The sequence below is a fragment of the Orbicella faveolata genome, unplaced genomic scaffold, assembly GCF_042242905.1.
Source record: "Orbicella faveolata isolate gen_17 unplaced genomic scaffold, um_ofav_v1 contig_4, whole genome shotgun sequence".
Lineage (NCBI taxonomy): Eukaryota > Metazoa > Cnidaria > Anthozoa > Scleractinia > Merulinidae > Orbicella > Orbicella faveolata.
This window is the reverse complement of record NW_028301569.1, coordinates 7,000,001-7,022,009: the sequence shown is the minus strand read 5'-3', so window position 1 is coordinate 7,022,009 and position 22,009 is coordinate 7,000,001. Positions and strand designations below refer to the sequence as shown.

General features: G+C 39.2%; 2 protein-coding genes and 1 pseudogene across 2 annotated transcripts; 2 read left to right on the top strand and 1 right to left on the bottom strand.

The window, feature by feature from the left end:
• The first annotated feature begins 8 nt into the window (after positions 1 to 8).
• Positions 9 to 6,661, top strand: LOC149101283 (uncharacterized). The gene is made up of 7 exons (XM_089275921.1): positions 9 to 185; positions 1,024 to 1,099; positions 2,493 to 2,593; positions 3,758 to 3,925; positions 4,212 to 4,282; positions 5,534 to 5,669; positions 6,372 to 6,661. Exons 1-7 carry the CDS (start codon positions 111 to 113, stop codon positions 6,390 to 6,392), a joined length of 648 nt encoding a protein of 215 aa, XP_089132047.1. The 5' UTR covers positions 9 to 110; the 3' UTR covers positions 6,393 to 6,661.
• Positions 6,662 to 9,948: 3,287 nt separating this feature from the next.
• LOC149101282 (uncharacterized) lies at positions 9,949 to 11,000 on the top strand (annotated as a pseudogene).
• On the bottom strand, positions 10,912 to 15,416 carry LOC149101281 (uncharacterized). Its single transcript, XM_089276331.1, has 4 exons — positions 14,856 to 15,416; positions 13,110 to 13,319; positions 12,813 to 13,015; positions 10,912 to 11,264 (listed from the first exon to the last, which is right to left on the bottom strand). The coding sequence occupies exons 1-4, from the start codon at positions 15,087 to 15,089 to the stop codon at positions 11,030 to 11,032; spliced, it is 882 nt and encodes a 293-aa protein (XP_089132457.1). The 5' UTR covers positions 15,090 to 15,416; the 3' UTR covers positions 10,912 to 11,029.
• Positions 15,417 to 22,009: the final 6,593 nt, after the last annotated feature.

The following is a 22,009-nucleotide window of genomic DNA, read 5'->3' as shown; positions in this document are numbered from 1 at the left end:
TTTCCGCTGCCCCTATTTTATCTCGGGCGCACATTTCAAATCCATCATGGCGACCATCGGGGGACGAAAGTAATCGAGAAAGACTTAGAAATAAGGGATAAAAATAGAGAATGGGAAGCAGTGAATCTACAAAGAGATTGACCGTCGAGAGACCAGGAGAGGATGGAACTCCAGGAATTGTAAAAGTAAGTGATGATTTTAACGACTTTGTGTAAAGGATGGTGGTTCCGTTCCAATATAACATGTAGCTAAGTAATTCAGCTGACCATATTTTCGTTTCAGTGTGTTTTAAGCTTGTACGTAATGCTATTAAATTAAGTTAATATATGTTGTTGAAGTACCTGGTATAAGCTCATTACTGCATGCGAGTTGCCGTAGAATTTCGAACCTTAAGTTGCAGCGTGAAGCTTATATATTAATCATTCCTTTGGGTTCTTGGGAACTTACATCAAACAACTAATGCATGTCTAAAAGGGTGCCTTTCATCAATATTAGCACGTGAGCACAGTGTCAACATGTTTTGTAAATGTTTATGAAACTGACGGAAAATGTCCAAATCTGGATTTATTTGATGACCATTAATCATCTCAGTGGCGGATCTACATGTAGGATAGGGACCCCCCCCCCCCCCTATTTTGGGTAAAAAAAGAAAAAATCACAAAAGGAAGAAAAGCTGGCAGCGTTTGTCAATTTCTTCCCCTATGTCAGCAAGGTAAACGTGAAAAAATGGAATCTCAGGGATTGCCTGCAAAAAAGGTGCTAGAAGTACAATGTACGTATTGAACCGCAAAAATGCACAAAAATTCAGGACATGAACTTTGAATAATATTCTGGCTAGTACATTATGGTTGAAGCTTGCCCAAAGGGTAACCCTTAAAACTTGTTTTCTTTGCACCATGATTTAGTCATATGGTGCATAGTGGTCTTGATACTTGATTAAGATTAGAAAAATCCTATGGCGATGTTGAAACACAATAGAGAACAGACAGGCTGATAACTGTTTTCAATGATCTTTTGTTTTAGGTTTCGGAGAGAGTTGTACGACGCCTCAGAGGACGAACTGACCTGCCCCTGAAAGGTGATGAAGACATTAGTAAAGGTAATGTAGTACCTGTATAATTCAATTTATTAAGTTCCAGAAGTTACCTTGATCTGAAACCAAAAATATTTTGTCAGAACTTAAAGAAATAAGAGGGGTAGTGAATGGTAAATGCGAGAAGGCAAGACTAGCGTTTTTCTTTGCGAGCATGAGAAATATTGACCTTTTGAATTGAGAGACTGAGACTTCAAAGTATCAATTTTAAATGAGATTGCAAACATTCAAACTGTAATACGTCCAGACATCATTTTTGAAAACAAGCAAAAAAAAATTCAGGACTTTGAGCCTTTGTTAACCTTGCAAACAAAAAGAGATTCTGGGATAGCTTTGTGAAAAAATGGAGGTTGCATGACACAGAGTAACTGCTAAAAAATGAGACTGCAAGACCTGTGAAATTTGACAAAAATTTTACGAGACCCATGGTTTTTTAAGGACCATTCTTCGCCCCTAATAAGGAGAATTTTTATGTTAAAATGTCAGGCAGTCCTATCTTTACATGTAAATTTTAAATAAGTTTCATTCTTTAAGGGTAGAGAGTATAATATTATTAACTGAAAAGCCTTTGAAAATAACTTTGTTCCAGTCAATACATGTACTGTACATATATAAATACAGTATGCATTAAAGTAAATGACAGTGCAGACAGTAGAACATTATTGTGTGGAATGGTAATCTAATAATTAGGCTACTGTTCTTCGCAACTGTGTTATGCTGTTTATTGTTAGTGCATTGGACTTAAGATGAACTGTTCTTATTAGTGTTACATCATTACCATAGTAACTTAACCCAGCAAAGTGCCATTAGTTTATGTATTGAGAAGTCCTTTATGTGGAGGGTAGCCAAGGCAGGGTTGTGATCTCGTTTCACGCACAAAATAACCTTAACAAAATTCATGCATCACATTACTTTTAACTACACAGGGCTCGAAAAAAACTTGAATTTGGGACAAGTACTTCTCAATTTTTGCTTGCCCTGGGCAAGTCTTAGTTTGTTCTTTTAATGATTTGGTTGGCAGATGACTTACCTGACCTTTGCTCATCGTGAAAGCGAGAATGAAAAGTTACTTGCCCAGAAGGAAAATCTACTTGCCCGGGACTATGGGATGGCAGTTTTTTTGAGCCCTGTGTTAACAACAGTTTGTTTTCTTAGATTAATACATTGCATATGTCTTTTTGTTTCTTTCTTTTTTTTGGAGGGGGGGGGGGGGTGCATATATGTCTTTTAGTTGTTTTTTGCATATGGTACACTAATTTTTTGCCCTCATCACGTGTCATGCACAAACCCTTTGTCACCCTCAGCATACATCACAGGCCTCTTATCCTAGCCAATATATACTGTATTACCCTGGTTTAATGTTGTGTTTGTCCCTTGATTTGCTCTCATGACTTAATAGATGATATAAACAACATTTGGAATGAACTACAGCGGGAAAGGGCCAGGCTGAGACATCAACAGGAACATATACAAGAAATCATGCAAAATGCTTATGATGAGGTTGGTTATTACTTTTGAAACTTTCACATTTCAGGGCTTCAAAAAAAGTGCCATCCTGTCATCTGGGACAAGTAAATTTTCCTTTGGGCAAGGAACCTTTTATTCTCACTTGCCCGATGGGCAAGGGCCCAGGCGAGTTGTCTGTCATATAAATAAAAATAAAAGTAAACCACAACTTGCCCAGGGCAAGCAAAATTTGAGAGCTGCTTGTCCAAAGGCAATCTGGAATTTAAGTAGTTTTCAAGCCCTGAATTTAAGTGCCTTGTAGCCATTCACTTAGACTGTCTGCTTCATGCTCTAACCTTTCCTTATTTACAAAATTTAGATTCAGTCATGTTATTCTCCTCTAATAATGTAAAGACATTCCCTCCAGACTTTTTAAGTCCTTTGTTGGTTTTATTTTCACAAGTTGAAAGTTATAACTACAATTATTATACTCGCAGGTTGCTTCTTTTCCACTCAAGGGTAGTGACATGCTGTCATAAGTCAAATTTTGTGCCAGATGTCAGTTGCCAGCAATTTAGAAATTCCCACAGAAGAAACAATAGTAATTTAATGTTTATGAATAATGCAATGAGAGTTCAAGTTGTTGTTAACTTCTGTACATAGTTTTTTGAAAATATTGTTTTTATCTTGATGTTTATAAATGATACAATGTGCAGTCCCAGAAAACATCTGTATTCCCTGGGCGACAGAAGGGATTGGAATTTTCTGGGGGTAGTGGGGTTCTGCAAGACACAGAAAATTAAAGAAATGTATGAAGGTTAATTGGAATTTTGCAGAAGGGGCAGGGGGGAGTCTTCTTCCCTCCTGTGGGGGAGGTATGGGTATTTTCTGGAACTACACAATGGGAGTTCAAGGTTTAATAAAATAGTTAATTAAAAATATTGTTTTCATCTTTGTATCTGTAGCTCATTATGTGGCATATTATCAATTCAGGACTCATTTTCTTCAGCTTCGGAAGCTTCATGTTATACACCCTAGATGCATCTTGTTATTACATGTACAATACCGGACAGAAGTAACCTAGCAGAGAACGCTAAGCAGAACACTTTCCTTAAGTGTTCTAGTTAGTGTTGCATTGGCGTTCCCTTAGCGTTCCCTTAGCATTCCTGTATGTACTTCAAACTTTGATATGTCATAATTGTCTTTATAATTTGTCAGGGAAGACAAGTTGAAGCCAAGAGGTTAAGGGAAAGCGGAGGAAAACTAGGAGATGAAGGTTCTCCAGAAATGGAAAGCCATTGGCAAAAAGTATTGGAAGAGAAAGATGCTGAGTCACAAACTAGGGAAAATAAGCTTCAAGAACAAATTAGTGACTTGAAGAAAAAGGTATTACAATTTTATCACTTAAATCCAACAGCTGTTCTTTAATACATGTAATTTGTTACTTCAGTTCCTCCAGTAATTTTGACCAATTTTAAACTCTCGAAGTTGCCTTGTGGTTGTAAGATACATCTAACATGTTCTCCTTCCTGTAAATGAATAAGCATGATATCATGTGGGAAAACATGCAGTTTTTATATTTTACGGTAAAGTTCTTTGTAAATAAAAGGCTACTGTCTATTTGTTGACTGTTAAGTATTTGTAAACTCCATCTAGAATATTTGTGTCTTAGATTGCAGAGAAGGAGGAAATAACAGTGGAGAAATTTAATCAAGCAGTAGAACATACTAAACGGAAATTTAGGTAAGTGTGCTAGTTATTATGATTATTGGTATTAATTGTCCTTACCAAATGCAATTCTTTTCTTTGAATATTACCTTATAGATTCAAGTGGCACATCAAGACATTTCACCTTAGTGATATCACTTTAGTCTCTTCACTTGTCTTATTGACAAAAGGAACCAAATGCTCCAACCTCCTTTTGAGGTTGTCGCTGGGTTAGGTTGCATGACAGGTGCAGGGTCCGAAATTGCACTTTCCTGGTCGCCAATGCAACTAAAAATTTTGTACTGGTGACCAGAATTTCACAACTAGTCGCCAGTGGGCGATTAACTATTTCATGCCACGATAATTACACAAACAATAACTTTAATTTTCAGCCAAATCGATTAAAATAAAATTCAAAGCCGCCCGCCAATTGGTCACTGAACCTTTTTACCTTTTCGCTGCTTTTGAAGTATAAAACTGATTTTCCTGTTATTATAAATCTACCTCAACGTTTTACAGCTGCTATCAGTGCAAAGCTTCGCCGCCACATTTTTTCAGCGGTTTCCCATAACATACGTATTGCAGGCGCAAGAGGCCCCATGCGTTCTTTCACCATGAATTTATTCAGGCGATGTGGTGTCCAAAGATGTTCTGAAATCTTTGCGTAATTTACTACAAAGTGGAGGTGGAACATCGGCAAAGAAATTAGATGAAGATTTAGATATTCTCTGGGTGTCAAACGGTGGAAATGGTGACCAAACATTTTAGTTTGTGTTTCGCTATGAAGGAAAAATTTTATTGACACTTTTTGGCGACCACATTTTTCCATATGGCAACTGAAAAGAAAATTTCAGTCGCCAGTGGGCACCTGCCGAAAAAAGTTAATTTTGGACCCTGAGGTGTAGAAAGAGAAGGGAAAAAGGATCCTTTTGGGCATCAGAGCCCCTCTTAGTTCTTGCTACAAAAGATATGGGTTAGTTTGCATGACAGGTGTAGAAAGAAGAGGGGAAAAGGATCCTTTTGGGCATTAGAGCCCCTGTTAGTTCTTGCTACAAAAGATATGGCTCAAAGGGATGAATCCCCCTTGTTACTCGGCAGTCTTCCCCCAACCCATGTTGGAGCCAGAAAGTACCCACCTTTTGGGTAAGCCTTTAGTCTACCCACTTCAGTTTTAAGCTGCCTCCCCCTCCCTCCAACAGCACAGGTCTCTGGATTCCAACTTTCTCCCCATTCTGTGATACCTTAATAAATTTCAATTTTTTTGATCTCATTTAATTTCTCCTGCAGTCAATCAACAAAGGTCCCTGCTTGCCAACACCTTAAGAATGAGGTTTTAAAATGTTACAAACAGAATCCAACCCAATCACTGAAGTGCTCGCAGCAAGTGAGAGCTTTCATCAACTGCGTGGAACAGTCACAAATGGTAAGCATCTCTTCTGTTCCCAGTTTCCAATAGCCGGAGCACATTCCCTGCTCGATGTAAATTCCTGATCTCTAACAACAAAGGAGCTCATCCTTGAAGGCGTGATGTGGCAACTTTCAAACTACGATCATGGTTTTTTTTATTATTATTATTATTATTTTTTTTTTTTTTTTTTTCATTTCCCTCTTGAAATCATGTGTACTAAAGGTATCCCTAGTCAAGTGTCTATCAATACCCTCAATTGACCCTCGATCGACACTCAACCAGCATCTTGATTCACACTCAAGTGGCGTCTCGATCAATACTCCGTACACTGGACCGACACTCCGATGACATCTCAATCAACACCCAATCAACAGTCACTTGATAGTTGACCAAGTGTCAACCGACTCATATGTATCAATCGACGCTCGATGGTGTGTCTGCGAAAATAAGTTAACCCTCGACCTGCTGGTGACTGAGATGTCAATCGAGTGTTGACCAAGTATCAATCGAGATGTCTATCGCATGCTGATTGAGACGTCAATGGTGTGTCAATCGAGGGTTCGTATCGACCAACAACACTCAACACTCAACACACAACACTCAACACTCAACGCTCAACCACAGATGCCTTTAGTACACATGATCCTCTTTTGTTTGATTTTTTTAAAATTAATTCATACATGGTGTTGAACATGGATTCATTTCTATTTCCTCCAGGAGTCTCTAAAGTCAAAGTAATAGAAAGATGTCAGTGTTCTTGTTGAAAGAGAATGTTGTGGCCACTTCTGCACAAGATAAGGGCAACAAAAAGATAGCACTGATCCCCTGTGAATGCAAGAACAAGTTGTTTCTGTACAATGAGTTGTCGGGATTATCAAGACGTGACAGAAACCATCAATGACTATAAGAAAGAACTCTTTTTTTTATTTTGTGGTGACGTGTAAACCTCTTGATATTTTGTGCATTTGGGCTAAAAAATAAATGGTACTGACTTGGTTTTAAACTGAGCTCTCTGTTCGCTTGTTTGTTTCTTTACCTATTAAATTAGTATTTGTCTTCAAGCCCTTACGAGTTTCCGGTTGTATGATCTCTGTGTCACTCTCTACCTGAGTTTTTCTTGTGAGATTTGGACCAGGGGGTGCAACTCTACTTCGACACCAGACCTTATTTATCCAGGATGTCCTCGGGGTTCCAGGCCCCCATATGAAAAAGTATGGTGGCTGTACCTTTTACCACAATACCTTGGAAACCTAACACAGCCCATTAGACACATGGAAAGCCATATTTTTACATTATCTGTCTCTGTACTTACGACATATATATGTCTGAATTTATGAAAACCGTGTCAAATTTGGGGCAAAACTTTCGCGCCTGCCTGCCGGCGATAGCCGGCAGGGAGGCCTTTGCGGTGCTTGAAAAGCTAGGGGGGCTTCCGTCAAGGAGGGTGGGGGAAGATAGCCCTGGGACCTGGCTACCCGCTGATACCAAGCGGGGCTGCCAGGAGCTAACTCCAGGGGGGTGGGGTGGGTCACAGAGAGAGGCACATTCCTCAGTTAAAACTGCTCATTTTCTTTGCAGGACAGCCTTGGCCGGCAATGCCCTGCAGTCTTAGGGGCTGGCAGCCAGCCAGCCAGACACAAGCAAGTGGACTTTGATCGTAGACGTTGAAGTTCTATTTGTATTTTTTAAAAAATACTTATCACTAAAGACATGTTTTTGTGTGGGAAGGCACTTTTTCCTGCAACAACTGAGGTTGTAGGTGTTGGATCTAGGTTTTAGAATACAATGCCCTTTCTTTTTCTCTTTAGTTCTATAGGAAATGTATTGCTTATTTATTGCTTATTCTTAGATGTCTTGAGTCTTAGATAAAGAGGAAGATTTTGACATTTGCATTTTTCCGCGAATAATTTAATGTTGGATCCTACGTAATTAACTCGGTATACAATCATACAATGATCAACTAAGGCGGCTTATATTAAGGAATCTCTTATTCTGTGTTAAGCTTTCCTCAAATTCATTGGATTGACTTGTTCAATGTAATGTAATTTGGAATTTGTCTGAAAGATTAAAGATTAAAGATTAAATTCGCGCTTGACATTGCCTCTTTATGGATCAATCCTAAGTATATACTAAAAAAATTAGCATTACACGGTGTCTCGTACTACTCTTTATAACACCGAGGAATAGAAAAATATTTAATAGTTTGAAGCATTTTTCCACAACTTTGCACTGAAGCACATGTACATTCGCTGATCCGTACATAACCAGCCTCCTAACATACGTACATCTTATTTAGTGAGCCCTTTTATTGTGTAGCATCGCTTTATAAATTTAATTCTACCCTTAGAGCTCGAAATAAAAGGGATGAGTACGTTGCAGGTCAAAGGAGATAGAAATATTTCCAAAGAGCGAAAAGTTGGAAAAAACCGTGTTCAAATTAACCGGTGCTAAACGCCTAAAAGATAATAGGCAAACCCAACGAAATTGATCAGAGTTCGAAATAACGGAGAGAAGTTTCTTTCTTCGAGTTAGCCTAGTAGGAATTAAGTTAAATTTGCAACTTACACTACCCGCGTTGATCAGAAGTTCCAGGTGCAATCTGCCTTGATACTTCACTGAGAGATGGATTTGAGAATGGATGTCACGATGTTTTTTTTTTTCGCCTTTCGCGACTTCTTCGCGAAGAAATAGTTCAATTCCGCTAAAGTCGTTTGGATTGGTCACATTCCATTGCAGCTCTGCAGCATCTAACGGGGTGGGGGTTTTCCAGCTGCTCGTATATTTTCTTACGATAAAGCGGTGTTTTTGGCAAAGTTTTGAATTGGCGATTATCGGTATCTTTTAGTCACCGTTAGGAAAGGCAGGGAGTTTATCTTTTTTATATAACAAAGGGCTTGTAAGTGGTTTTACTTTTTTTAGGTGGGGCAGTAAAAACTTAGTATTTCAAAAGGTACCACCGTGTGCATTTATATTACAAGCTAACATTTTCCGATAAAATCATTCCTTCATATGTCCCATCTAAATTTCGTTTTTCGGCCTTTTACCTGGTGCCGCGAGTTAACTTTTATGTAATGCGTTAACTTGTACCCGGCCAACAGCATTGTTTTGGCTAGCACGCCTTCAAAACGTTCCGCGACAGTATGTTCTTTTCATCCTTAGTTAGCACGTACACTCTTTTTTAAAAGAATAATGTTTATTAGGCCCAGGCTGAGTATTCTTATCAGTTTTCTGCTTATTCTAGGCTGAAAAAATTCTTGTGAATATTCCTAGATTAGATAAAGGAATACAAAGTCGACTTTGCCGATAAAACTTCAAATTTTAGCTGATCTAATCTTTTCCCTCTTCCAAGAGAATTCAGCATTAGGTTGATATACTATTCCATTTAAAAATTATCAGTACTGAAGTAAGAAGATAGTATATTTCGGGATGGTATCTTTAACCCCCAGGAAACGTATTTGTGCTTGTAGTATTCACAACGAAATGGCAATGTGCCTGCCGGTTACACTCTTTCTCTTTAGAATATTGAGGCTGAACTTTGCGAAATTTTAAGAATATTTTAAGCATGAACCCGAGGCTGCGATTTTGAAGCATGGCTCTGTTCTGTCATACACTATAATGTCTATATTCTAAGAATATTCACAATAATATTTTCAGCCTACAATCGGCAGAAAGACAAGAACATTCAGCCAGGAAAAAAAAACAATATCCTTATAAAAAAGGAGTGTAATGTCCCGTGTTTAATGCCCGTTTTATCTATATCTCGGCCAACCTAAAGCCTTCATTTTCCTCCGAAAGGTTTACTTGTTTATTTCCAACTTAACATTTCTTGCAACTGTGAAGTTCAAGAATGGCTTACAAAATCAGTATGCGTGTTTGCACAGGTCGAGCAATCTTTATTTGTTTTTGTTGACGTTTGAATCCCTCGATACGGGGTTTCGCTGTATTTAAAATTGAAAGAGTTTTATATTAGTCAATTGTTTCTTTATCTCATGAGCTCACTTGTTTTGTTTATCTTACCAGCCAAGCTAAGTATCCACTCCGCACTATATAAATTGTAAGAAAGAATCGACGTCTCCGGAAAGAGATCATTCAATTGCATAAACGTGACCCATTGACCTTCCAAGTGTCAACACTCTGATAGGTCCTTATAGACGTCACCCAGAATCAGTACGTGTCTTAGTGAAGCAACTCCCAACAACTTCCAACGTAGATTAAGTAAAATGCTTTACCGCGAAGAATCGTGAACTTTCTTCGTTAAAAATGCAAATCACGTAGTCAAACGAATAAACAGATACATAAACGCACTCTAAAAGCAATGACAATTCACAAACTTAAAAATATGTTCCCAAAAGCACTCGTCTTGCAACTTGATTATCACAAGACTTTGCCCTGTCCAAAGATCTCAGCACAAGATAGCCACTATTCGAGGAAAATAAGAACCAATCTTCTCGGAATATACTGTGCAAATGAAGAAACTATTCACTGCTTCCTCTACGATGACAGTGTTGGTGGAGCAGGACCGAACGAGGTAATATCTTTGTTGAACAATCTACTCGAAAAAATGGAAACAAAATATGGCAGATTTGATCAGCTAACAATCTGGTGTGATAACTCTCCGGGCCAATTTAAAGAATGCTTCTTGTTTTTTTTACCTCGATTACCTGGTGAAAAAGGGACAGTTTCTGAGAATAGACCTCAAGTTTCTTTTAGAGGGACATTCCTACTCGATATGCGACAGGCGTTTTGGCTGTATTCAGAAGTTTTTTGACACAGTAGAGAGGGTTGAGTTACCACAAGAATGGGCAACTTTGCTGAGGAACAGTCCTTTAAAAAATATCGAGGTACACTGGGCAACTTTAAACATGATCAAGGACTATAAATCCTGGCTTAGGATGCAGTATATATCCAGGTGTGAGGGTCTAGATAAGGAGAAATTTGAAGTCAGAAGGTTAGCGTGGCTAAATTTTGGTTATGGAGAAGTCGCAGATTTCGAGGGGAAATTGGAACTTGTACACCATCCTGAGACTGTGCTTATACGGTTTAATATTGACACTAAAGAGAAGCCAAGAATGGTTTCGTTCTACAAAAAAAAGCAAATGACGGAATTGAATTCCGATTTACTCGTACCTGCAAGACATGAACAGAGGCCTGTAAATAATCAAGTGAAAAAAGACTGTTTAAAGTTAGCGCGAAAATATTTATCTGAACGCGGACAAGCTTTTTATGCCTCACTAGCTTGTGAAGAAGACTCCTCAGATGATGAAAGTTAATAACTTTTATTATACTTTTTCTACCGAGGATGTTCACTTTATCCACAAACTTGAATAAATACACAATACTTTTTTATACATGTATTTGTGCCACTAGAACTGAAGTTACTGGCCATGGGGAAGGGTCTGGCTATTGGAATACAACGCCCACTCTTTGTCATTGTAGTCCCATAGTAGCTCTACTGTTTCTGGGATGTCATGCAGGGCGACAAGAAAAACCCTTGGATTTCTTGAGTTTTTGTTGGCGATGAAGGGCCTTACATTAGCGTTGTTCCTCGAGTGATTCAATGTTGCACCCCACGGTAATTCGCCCCTCACATTGCCTCTATATGGATCAATCCTAAATATAAATACAAAAAAGAGAACATTACACAGTGTTTCGCACTACTCTTTATAAAATGAGGAACAGAAAAACATTTCATTGTTTGATGCAGGTTTCAACAACGTAGCACTGAAGTACATGTACATACGTATATCCGTACCTAACAAGCCTCCCAACAGATATGCATCTTATTCAGTGAGCCCTTTTTAGAGTGTAGTATCGCTTTATAAATTTATGTTTACGAGACTTGTGGCTCTTTTGGCGAACACTTAGCACGAAGGGCAAGCAAAGATGCAAATTGCGAGTTAAACGTACCAAGTGCTAGCGTTTTCAAGTGCCACTTGATTCATGGCACTCTAGAACAAGGAAATGTATCGCTTATGTCGGGAAGCGCTGTGAAATGTCACTCGTGCTTCATCAGTTAATGTTGCGTCGTGTTAAAACAAAATCCGCAGAATTTCATCAAGTAGCAGGAACGTACTATCGCAAACTTTGATTCAAATTAATTTCATTTTAAGCAGGAGCGTATAAGAAGGAAAGTTTCTTCAATTTTATATTGAAAATTCGACCATCGCACTGAGATATGATACTGCGAACTAACATAGCAGTGCGTGATGAAGTAGAAACAGTTTACGGTATCTGACTAGCTTTCCTGACGAATCACTATAACACGGTCTACGCATGAAGAGCCCACCCATATGGCAGCAACATAGATTTAAGCTAGAATGAAGAATTGTGTCTCATATTTTGAGTACTTTTTTAACGAATTTCCGTCTTTTATTTCGTAAAAAGATCTCATTCCTACCAACTTCTTATAACGCTTTTTTCTCCCGGAAAGTAACGATCCCTCGAAAGTAACCACAGCCCGAAAGTAAGAAGCTCCAAAGACTGCTAATTCCGAAAGTAACGTCGGTCGTTACTTTCGGAAGTTTACGGTATCATACTAAATACTACAATGCTTCGTAAAAGATTTATGCAACGTTTTCTTTCCTTAAACGATGACTTCGCACCGTTTTACGCGCACGGTTAAGGGCTACAAAAATCCGTTTAATTGTTCTCCCACAATACAAATTGAACAATGTGAGATGTCTGAACTTCTTTTACGCGTTACTCGTACAACTGCTTCTAATGAGTACAGCTGGACAACAATAAGAACACCTAGAAATGAGGACGTGATTGGTGAGCAAAAACGGAAAAACAACTCCTTATTAGCTTGCATCTTGAGTCCTCATTTACAGTGTGTCATGTAAATGCTGTACGTAGACTTTGAAATTGCTTTTGTATCCTAAGCTCTGTCACCAATCTTGTAGTTTTCTGTTCAAAGTGGTCTATTTAAGAGCTAACCTACTATATATCTTATTATCTTGATTATAAAAAAAGCGTCTCTGTTTATCCCACGGAGTCGCCACTGAATAAATTGATATGTTCAAATTTCATTTCATTTCATTTCTAAACCAAACTGCGTTAATTTTCCAATTTGCCCCTGAATTTTCAATATAGTATACATAGCAAATTATAAAACAAATCTCAAAACACGCTTATGTACACACTTATAATAGCACTCACGCAATCTGGCGACCCGCACTCTCGAAAACCATGAGGGCGCAAACTTTCCCTTCCTCTCGGTAGATCTCCTCACGCCTCTTAGCTTCTTCCAAAGTCAGCACTTCTCCTTCATATTCACATAGGACCTCGCACTTTTTAATGTCCCGCGAGGCGAAGGCGCATTTTCCCGCTTTTCTTACCGGGTCACTCGGCACACCGTGGAGCTTTAGAAATAAACATAATGTTCAGCATTCCGGCGACAGGTTAAATGTCCAGAAAGATAACACGAGATAGCTGATATTATGCATAACTGCTTACCTCAATTGGTGGAGCAGGTTTGGGGTTGAGGGACATACAATGCTGAACTCTCTCAGCCATTATACGCCCCCCAAATTCAACGGCTGGCTCTCTCGTTGGACGCTGTAGGGCTATCCCCGTATACCCTCGAATGTTTCCACCAGCTTGGGTAGTTGATGCTATTGGCCATAGCCTCTGTTGGCCATATACAAGAACCGCTTTCTTAAATTGCTGATAAACACAAGGTAAAAAACATACAATGTTTAAATGCTGATAATGGTTCGCTCAATTTACATACATTTTTTTCTCGATTACTATCATTCTTAACGACTTAGGAAACTGAGTTAAAATCGGGCCTACAATTACACAGGGCGGACATATATCTTAAACTGTTGAACTACTTGTACAAAGAACGAAGTAGGTAATCCGTAAAGATCAGCTACAGTTGGACTCTGCTATTTCGAACTCTCTGATGAAAAGAAACCCCCATCGTTTAGCTTATCTCTAGTTAGTCATAGCTCCTAGTATCAATAATATGTAAATAATAACCAGTCAAAAATAGTTCGTAACGCTTGTAATAAACATTTTCGTAAATCTTTCTCTAAGTAGTTGGATAGTAAGCTTATTGTATATTAATGGTATAATTAACAATTAGACCCGTAGCCCGCAAGGGCTACGGGTCAATAGCCCATGAGGCGAAGCCGAATGGGCTATTGACCCGTGGCCCTTGAGGGCGAAGGGTCTAATTGTTTTAGTATCACCCAACTAGTCGGACAGAAAAGGCAATAATAAAGTTAGCAAATGCAAGTTGAAGAAATATTTGTTTGGGAATAAAACGAAAGAAAGCGTCATGCTCGATTGCGCCAATTTCGCTACTCGAGGACTATTACTAATAGTCCTCTACTAGCGTAGCCAATTAAAATGAAGGATTTGCATTAGTCCACTAGTTGGGTGATACTAATATAAAATAGATCGATGTGCGGGTTCATGCTGTTATTATATTTAAGTTTCTAACTCAATTATTTTTAATTATAAAGTGTAGATGAAAGACAACTCATTTGACTTTTTGAAGCGCTTAATTTGCGTTAGCTAACCATCTGCAATAGCAGCTCGTTTTGTGTGCGATATCGCAGCGTGTTCAAATGGAGAGAGGATTATTATTGGAGCATGTACACACAACTTATAAACGAGAAAAGGTGATATCATGGTGAAATGAAGACCGATTCGTACCGAAAATAGTTACAACTTTAGGCTCGACAAAAATAAGGCCACCATAAATCGTCTGTGTAAACGGGCTTTAAATGAGCCTAAAGTTGAGGAGGTAATTGATAATTGGTAATTCTTTATTTATCGTGACAACTCCGCTTAGCTAAAAAGCTACTTTGCAGGAAGAACATTAAGGTAAAAGATTAAAGTACGATCACATTAGTTTCTCAACGGTGATCTGATATATGTTTCAATGTTGATATAGTTTTCAATTGTATCATTGCAGTTGGAAATAAAAGGGATTGGTACGTCGCAGGTCATGGGACACAAAAATCAATTCCAAAGAGCGGAAAGTTTGAAATAACCGAGTTCGAATTAACCGTTGCTAAATGCCTAAAATAACACCGGGGCACACCCAAGGGAAACAGATTAGAGTTCGAAAAAACGGGGAGTACAGTTTTTTTTTCGGGTTAGCCTAGTAGGCATTAAGTTAAATTTGTAGGGTCCAACGGTAGTCACAATAGTTTGATGTAATCGGGTTCCAAGAATTTTAATACTTACCCTGTAAAAACTTCCCTTTTTCATGAGATACTGAGTTTGCCCGCGCGTACTGTCCTCTTCTGTCCACAATGAGACGACCCTGCAATATTCCTTAAAAATTTCTTCAGAAGAAACAAAACTTGTCTCTTCTGCCAAAGCAACAGATTTAAGGATAAACTCTTGTAAAAAGGGACATTTTGCTGCTCGTTTGTGCTTAAGCATAACTCTTCTAACATTCGCAAATTTGGGCGGCATCTTTGCAGTGCTCCTACAGGTGTTTGTGAGCTGACGATCAAAGCGTTTTATTTATAGGTACTGAGATTTACCCATAAAAATCGTAGGAAACAACTGGTGCTGGCTGATTAGCCAATCAGAAACGCGAATCAGAAATTTCACTAGTGAAGAAAAATCAGCAACTGAACCGGAGCAATGAATTTTCACTAGTGATACTAGTAAAGATGCATACATGCCGTTGGTCTATCGTAGAGTGTTGTTTAGCCCAGAAAACAATAATTGCTATTTACAAAACTAAACAACAAATCAAATTGCTGGAAAGCTACTCGAGGAAAACGATTTAATGCTTCGAGGACGGTAGAAGACTTCTGTATGGGATGAGGCCAGGGTGGGGGTAGCGGAGGGGGGTTGTTTGCGCAACCTTGGCCAAAGTGGACGAAGCAATCAAAATGTACTTATTGATTGTCTGAGGCGTTTATTTAGGATAGTAGCAACTTTATGGACCTATGAAACATTCAGTGAAAACATTGACCTGTAAGCTTTCTTTTTTTTTTTTTTTTATTTATTTTCCTGTTCGGTGTTTACCATACAAAGTAACATCGGAACTCGTGCAAAAAAAGAATTCAAAGGCGACGCGACAGGAGACATATCTAGCAAAATCCGTGAGAGCGCTCTCCGCTATTGTCACCTTCTAAAAGCAACTCAATTGGATCATTTCTAATTTTGAATTTCTTGTTCAGCTTTGATGGAACCACCGACGTTTTCAAGTGGCTATCTTTAAAACGGGGAACGGGGAATCGGGGAATCGGGGAATGGGAATGGGGAATGGGAATGGGGAATGGGGAATGGGGAATGGAGAATGGGGAATGGGGAATGGGGAATGGGGAATGGGGAATGGGGAATGGGGAACGGGGAACGGGGAATCTTTAAAATGGGGAATCTTTAAAAGCGGGAATCTTTAAAATGGGGAATCTTTAAAAGCGGGAATCTTTAAAATGGGGAATCTTTAAAAGCGGGAATCTTTAAAATGGGGAATCTTGAAAGCGGGAATCTTTAAAAGCGGGAATCTTTAAAATGGGGAATCTTTAAAAGCGGGAATCTTTAAAAGCTGGAATCTTTAAAATGGGGAATCCTTAAAAGCGGGAATCTTTAAAATGGGGAATCTTTAAAAGCGGGAATCTTTAAAACGGGGAATCTTTAAAAGCGGGAATCTTTAAAACGGGGAATCTTTAAAAGCGGGAATCTTTAAAAGCGGGAATCTTTAAAATGGGGAATCTTTAAAATGGGGAATCTTTAAAAGCGGGAATCTTTAAAATGGGGAATCTTTAAAAGCGGGAATCTTTAAAAGCGGGAATCTTTAAAATGGGGAATCTTTAAAATGGGGAATCTTTAAAAGCGGGAATCTTTAAAATGGGGAATCTTTAAAAGCGGGAATCTTTAAAATGGGGAATCTTTAAAAGCGGGAATCTTTAAAATGGGGAATCTTTAAAAGCGGGAATCTTTAAAAGCGGGAATCTTTAAAATGGGGAATCTTTAAAATGGGGAATCTTTAAAAGCGGGAATCTTTAAAATGGGGAATCTTTAAAATGGGGAATCTTTAAAATGGGGAATCTTTAAAATGGGGAATCTTTAAAATGGGGAATCTTTAAAAGCGGGAATCTTTAAAATGGGGAATCTTTAAAAGCGGGAATCTCTAAAGTGGGGAATCTTTAAAAGCGAGAATCTCTGGGAATTATTATTCATTGTAATTATATCGCATGCTAAAGCATATATGTTTAGCGGGCTACTTAAGCGGTTCAAATCTCGATTCTTACTCTTTGAGATCTGCTACACCGACCGAAGAATTGATCCGCCTGAAGAATTGAACTCCGGACTGTGACGTTTTTAAATCGAGTTTCGCAGCGATAGATATTTGTCCTAGCGTTATCAAGTACTACTGGAAAGACATGCTACTTAACGACAAAAATATGGCACGCACAATGGGTTCTTGGTTTTGTGATAGACTACGCTTGAATTGGCGGCCGAGAGAGCTGTAATGTTTGTTAAAAAGGTGATGTACTTCATGGAAATTGGCTATCTGAACAGTATTAGAAAAAGTACTATTGTAATGTTTATGATTTTCTCACGCTTTTGTGGCAAACTCAGTGACAGATGTTTCTGGGGTGTCTACAAAACGAAGACCTAAGACCTAAGACCCAAAAACGAAGACTTGTTTTTTCGCAGGCCTATCAAACCACAGACAGTCAAACCGGGTCAACGCTTTTCTTCAGACAACAACTGACGCGAAATTAATGGGGTCTTCGTTTTGTAGATAAGGCCGGCTCGAACTACAAAACGAAGACCCTCGCTAAATTGCTTTGTTCGTTGTCAGCTGACGTGGAGTCAATGGGGTCTTCGTTTTGTAGATAAGACCAGCTCGAACTACAAAACGAAGACCCTCGCTTAAACGATTTCTTTGTGTCAGCTGACGCGGAATCGATGGGGTCTTCGTTTTGTAGATAAGACCGGCTCGAACTACAAAACGAAGACCCTCGCTTAAATGCTTTTTTTGTGTCATCTGACGCGGAATCAATGGGGTCTTCGTTTTGTAGATAAGACCGGGTGGAACTACAAAACGAAGACCCTCGCTTAAATGCTTTCTTTGTGTCAGCTGACGCAGAATTAATGGGGTCTTCGTTTTGTAGATCAGACCGGGTGGAACTACAAAACGAAGACCCTCGCTTAAATGCTTTTTTTGTGTCATCTGACGCGGAATCAATGGGGTCTTCGTTTTGTAGATAAGACCGGGTGGAACTACAAAACGAAGACCCTCGCTTAAATGCTTTCTTTGTGTCAGCTGACGCAGAATCAATGGGGTCTTCGTTTTGTAGATCAGACCAGCTTGAACTACAAAACGAAGACCCTCGCTTAAATGCTTTTTTTGTGTCATCTGACGCGGAATCAATGGGGTCTTCGTTTTGTAGATAAGACCGGGTGGAACTACAAAACGAAGACCCTCGCTTAAATGCTTTCTTTGTGTCAGCTGACGTAGAATTAATGGGGTCTTCGTTTTGTAGATCAGACCGGGTGGAACTACAAAACGAAGACCCTCGCTTAAACGCTTTTTTTGTGTCATCTGACGCGGAATCGATGGGGTCTTCGTTTTGTAGATAAGACCGGGTGGAACTACAAAACGAAGACCCTCGCTTAAATGCTTTCTTTGTGTCAGCTGACGCAGAATCAATGGGGTCTTCATTTTGTAGATAAGACCGGGTGGAACTACAAAATAAAGACCCTCGCTTAAATGTTTTCTTTGTGTCATCCGACGCGGAATCAGTGGGGTCTTCGTTTTGTAGATAAGACCAGCTTGAACTACAAAACGAAGACCCTCGCTTAAATGCTTTGTTCGTTGTCAGCTGACACGAAATCAATTGATGGGGTCTTCGTTTTGTAGATAAGACCAGCTCGAACTACAAAACGAAGACCCTCGCTTAAACGATTTCTTTGTGTCAGCTGACGCGGAATCGATGGGGTCTTCGTTTTGTAGATAAGACCGGCTCGAACTACAAAACGAAGACCCTCGCTTAAATGCTTTTTTTGTGTCAGCTGACGTGGAATCAATGGGGTCTTCGTTTTGTAGATAAGACCGGGTGGAACTACAAAACGAAGACCCTCGCTTAAATGCTTTCTTTGTGTCAGCTGACGCAGAATCAATGGGGTATTCATTTTGTAGATAAGACCGGGTGGAGCTACAAAATGAAGACCCTCGCTCGAATAATAACCACGAGTTCGTAGTATTCAGTACCTGCAGGAGGAAGTAATTCAATCACGTGTCAACACTACGCCAGTATTAAAGGATTTGTAATCAAGAACCGTTCTATTGCGATCTTTCCTTGATTTCTCTCTGATGAAATCTAGATGGGCTGAGAGAATCGACTTAAAAGCGGCTACCGCTAGGGAATGTTTGCAGATGTTGTCATAATAATAACCACGAGTTCGCGGTCATTTTGTCGAGTTCGTGGTTAATACGTAGAGAAGTTTTCAAGCCAGTTTCCAAGGCATAAACACTAGAATGTAGAAAAACTGAATTTTAATCTTCACATTTTGTTGAATTTACGTTTTTACGTTATAGGCATTCGCTTTGTTCCTGTTGTCAATACATATCACGAAATGAAAGGAAATGAAATTGATCTCTATATATTGCGTAGTTTTTCGAGTTATTTGATTATCTTTCAATTTTTTTTGCTGAATTTGTTCCAGTTCAAATTTACGTTTTATAAATCATATATACGCAAAATATTCTAGGTCATGCCTTATTTTTACAAACAAGCATGCCTGCATTTCAATACAAATGTATTAAAAGGGATAGAAAGGGAGTCAGCTAATTATTTTATTTAATTAGTGTCCATTTTGATCTTTGTTAATGTTATTCAGCTATAAATATGAAGATTAACCGTTTGTAAATTCTATTGGGAATCGCAGAAAGTCTCTCTGTTTGTACGTTTTCCTCCAATTGCAAATAAAACAGTATTTGATTTTCTTTATTTTAAAGAGGGTCTTCCCTTTGAAATTGGGGGCGGCGATGGTTTTGCGTCCATACCGTCCCCGAAGGTGTGCAAGTTTACATTACTTTATTCTATTTTTTACTGTTTTCCAATTACTGTCAAGAAGTGGGGTCTACAGGGGATTAGCCGATAAAAACTGTCGACATTATACAAGAACCCATTTCGAGTCAGCTGACAACGAACAAAGCATTTACGCGAGGGTCTTCGTTTTGTAGTTCCAGCCGGTCTTATCTACAAAACGAAGACCCCATTGATTTCGCGTCAGCTGACAAAGAAGAAAGCATTTAAGTGAGGGTCTTCGTTTTGTAGTTCGAACTGGCCTTATCTACGAAACGAAGACCCCATCAATTGATTTCGCGTCAGCTGACAACGAACAAAGCATTTAAGCGAGGGTCTTCGTTTTGTAATTCAAGCTGGTCTTATATACAAAACGAAGACCCCACTGATTCCGCGTCGGATGACACAAAGAAAACATTTAAGCGAGGGTCTTTATTTTGTAGTTCCACCCGGTCTTATCTACAAAATGAAGACCCCATTGATTCTGCGTCAGCTGACACAAAGAAAGCGTTTAAGCGAGGGTCTTCGTTTTGTAGTTCCACCCGGTCTTATCTACAAAACGAAGACCCCATCGATTCCGCGTCAGATGACACAAAAAAAGCGTTTAAGCGAGGGTCTTCGTTTTGTAGTTCCACCCGGTCTGGTCTACAAAACGAAGACCCCATTGATTCTGCGTCAGCTGACACAAAGAAAGCGTTTAAGCGAGGGTCTTCGTTTTGTAGTTCGAGCCGGTCTTATCTACAAAACGAAGACCCCATCGATTCCGCGTCAGCTGACACAAAGAAATCGTTTAAGCGAGGGTCTTCGTTTTGTAGTTCGAGCTGGTCTTATCTACAAAACGAAGACCCCATTGACTCCACGTCAGCTGACAACGAACAAAGCAATTTAGCGAGGGTCTTCGTTTTGTAGTTCGAGCCGGCCTTATCTACAAAACGAAGACCCCATTAATTTCGCGTCAGTTGTTGTCTGAAGAAAAGCGTTGACCCGGTTTGACTGTCTGTGGTTTGATAGGCCTGCGAAAAAACAAGTCTTCGTTTTTGGGTCTTAGGTCTTAGGTCTTAGGTCTTAGGTCTTAGGTCTTAGGTCTTCGTTTTGTAGACACCCGATGTTTCTGTTGGTTTCCGGCCAGCATGGCGTCTCCATACAAATCTCTTTAAATGTGGTAAAAAGTTTGTCCGTATATCTTGCATAAGAAAAATGGCTGTGACCTGAATCCAGGCGGGAGTCTTAGCATATCTACTTTCTTTCTTTTCCCAGATTCTGTACTGCACCTCGTTACTGGGAAGTTTCACGCGTCCCCAGAAACACATAAATAACATATTCTTCATTAAAACAAGTCCGCATTAAATTGTCCTCAAGAAGAAAACTCGTGTTTTCAGCTTTTCTTATACATCACTGAAATTTACAAATTATTATAATTAACGAACAAGAACGTTGCTGATAACCGAACAGAACACGAAATGTAATTCAACTAAATAACTAGCACCATGCAAACTAAGCGTCTATGTTGTGAGTGCGTGACCAAATGACATCTATGCAATGTGATTGCCTACGCAGGAACGTATTATAGATGGCCATGATAGTGTTATCTTTTTTCTTTGCACGCGGTCTTAAAAAAACATTGCCTAAAATTACCCTAAAAGGGTTAGCCACTGGGCACTGCTACGTGTAAAGCAATATACGTAAGACTGATCGCTGTAACAATAAGTCTATCGGTTTACTGACTCCTATTTACAAATGAAATAAAGAACTTTAGGAATACAATTGACATATTTTGTTTCCTCACACCGTGAAAGGCCACCTTTTCGCAAGTCTTATACAGTGTTCAAAGTTTTCGAAATGTGCTGGGTGATTCTTTTGCGACCCGTTCCCGCCGAGGTTGCGTCGGATGCATAAACTGTGCCATGAAATGACAAAATAGACAAATGCGTTTTTTTTCTTCTAAGTTATGCTAACTGCAAAGGTCCTGCCCTTATGTCGTGTTAGACCTTTCGTAGGAAACCATTTCACCTCTTTAGCGTGCCATACGACGCATTGCGTATGTGACATAACGAAACGCCTGCTTCTTAGGTGGCAGCTAATTATTTCCGCGGATAGTATTTCCAGCATTCATACCTTGATGGATCAATAATACCAGTCCTTTGCAGTTTACGCTAAACCAAACGTATCAAACGAATGCCTAGTTATTTGTTATAAAATTCATGTCTTTTTCTTCAAGTAACAGAGTACTAAAGCAACACTATAATCGGTTCGATTTAAATGCTTATAACCCAAAAACAGGCCCCGTGACATGAATTTTCTATAATGTCACTAAAATTATGAAACGGACATTAGCACATT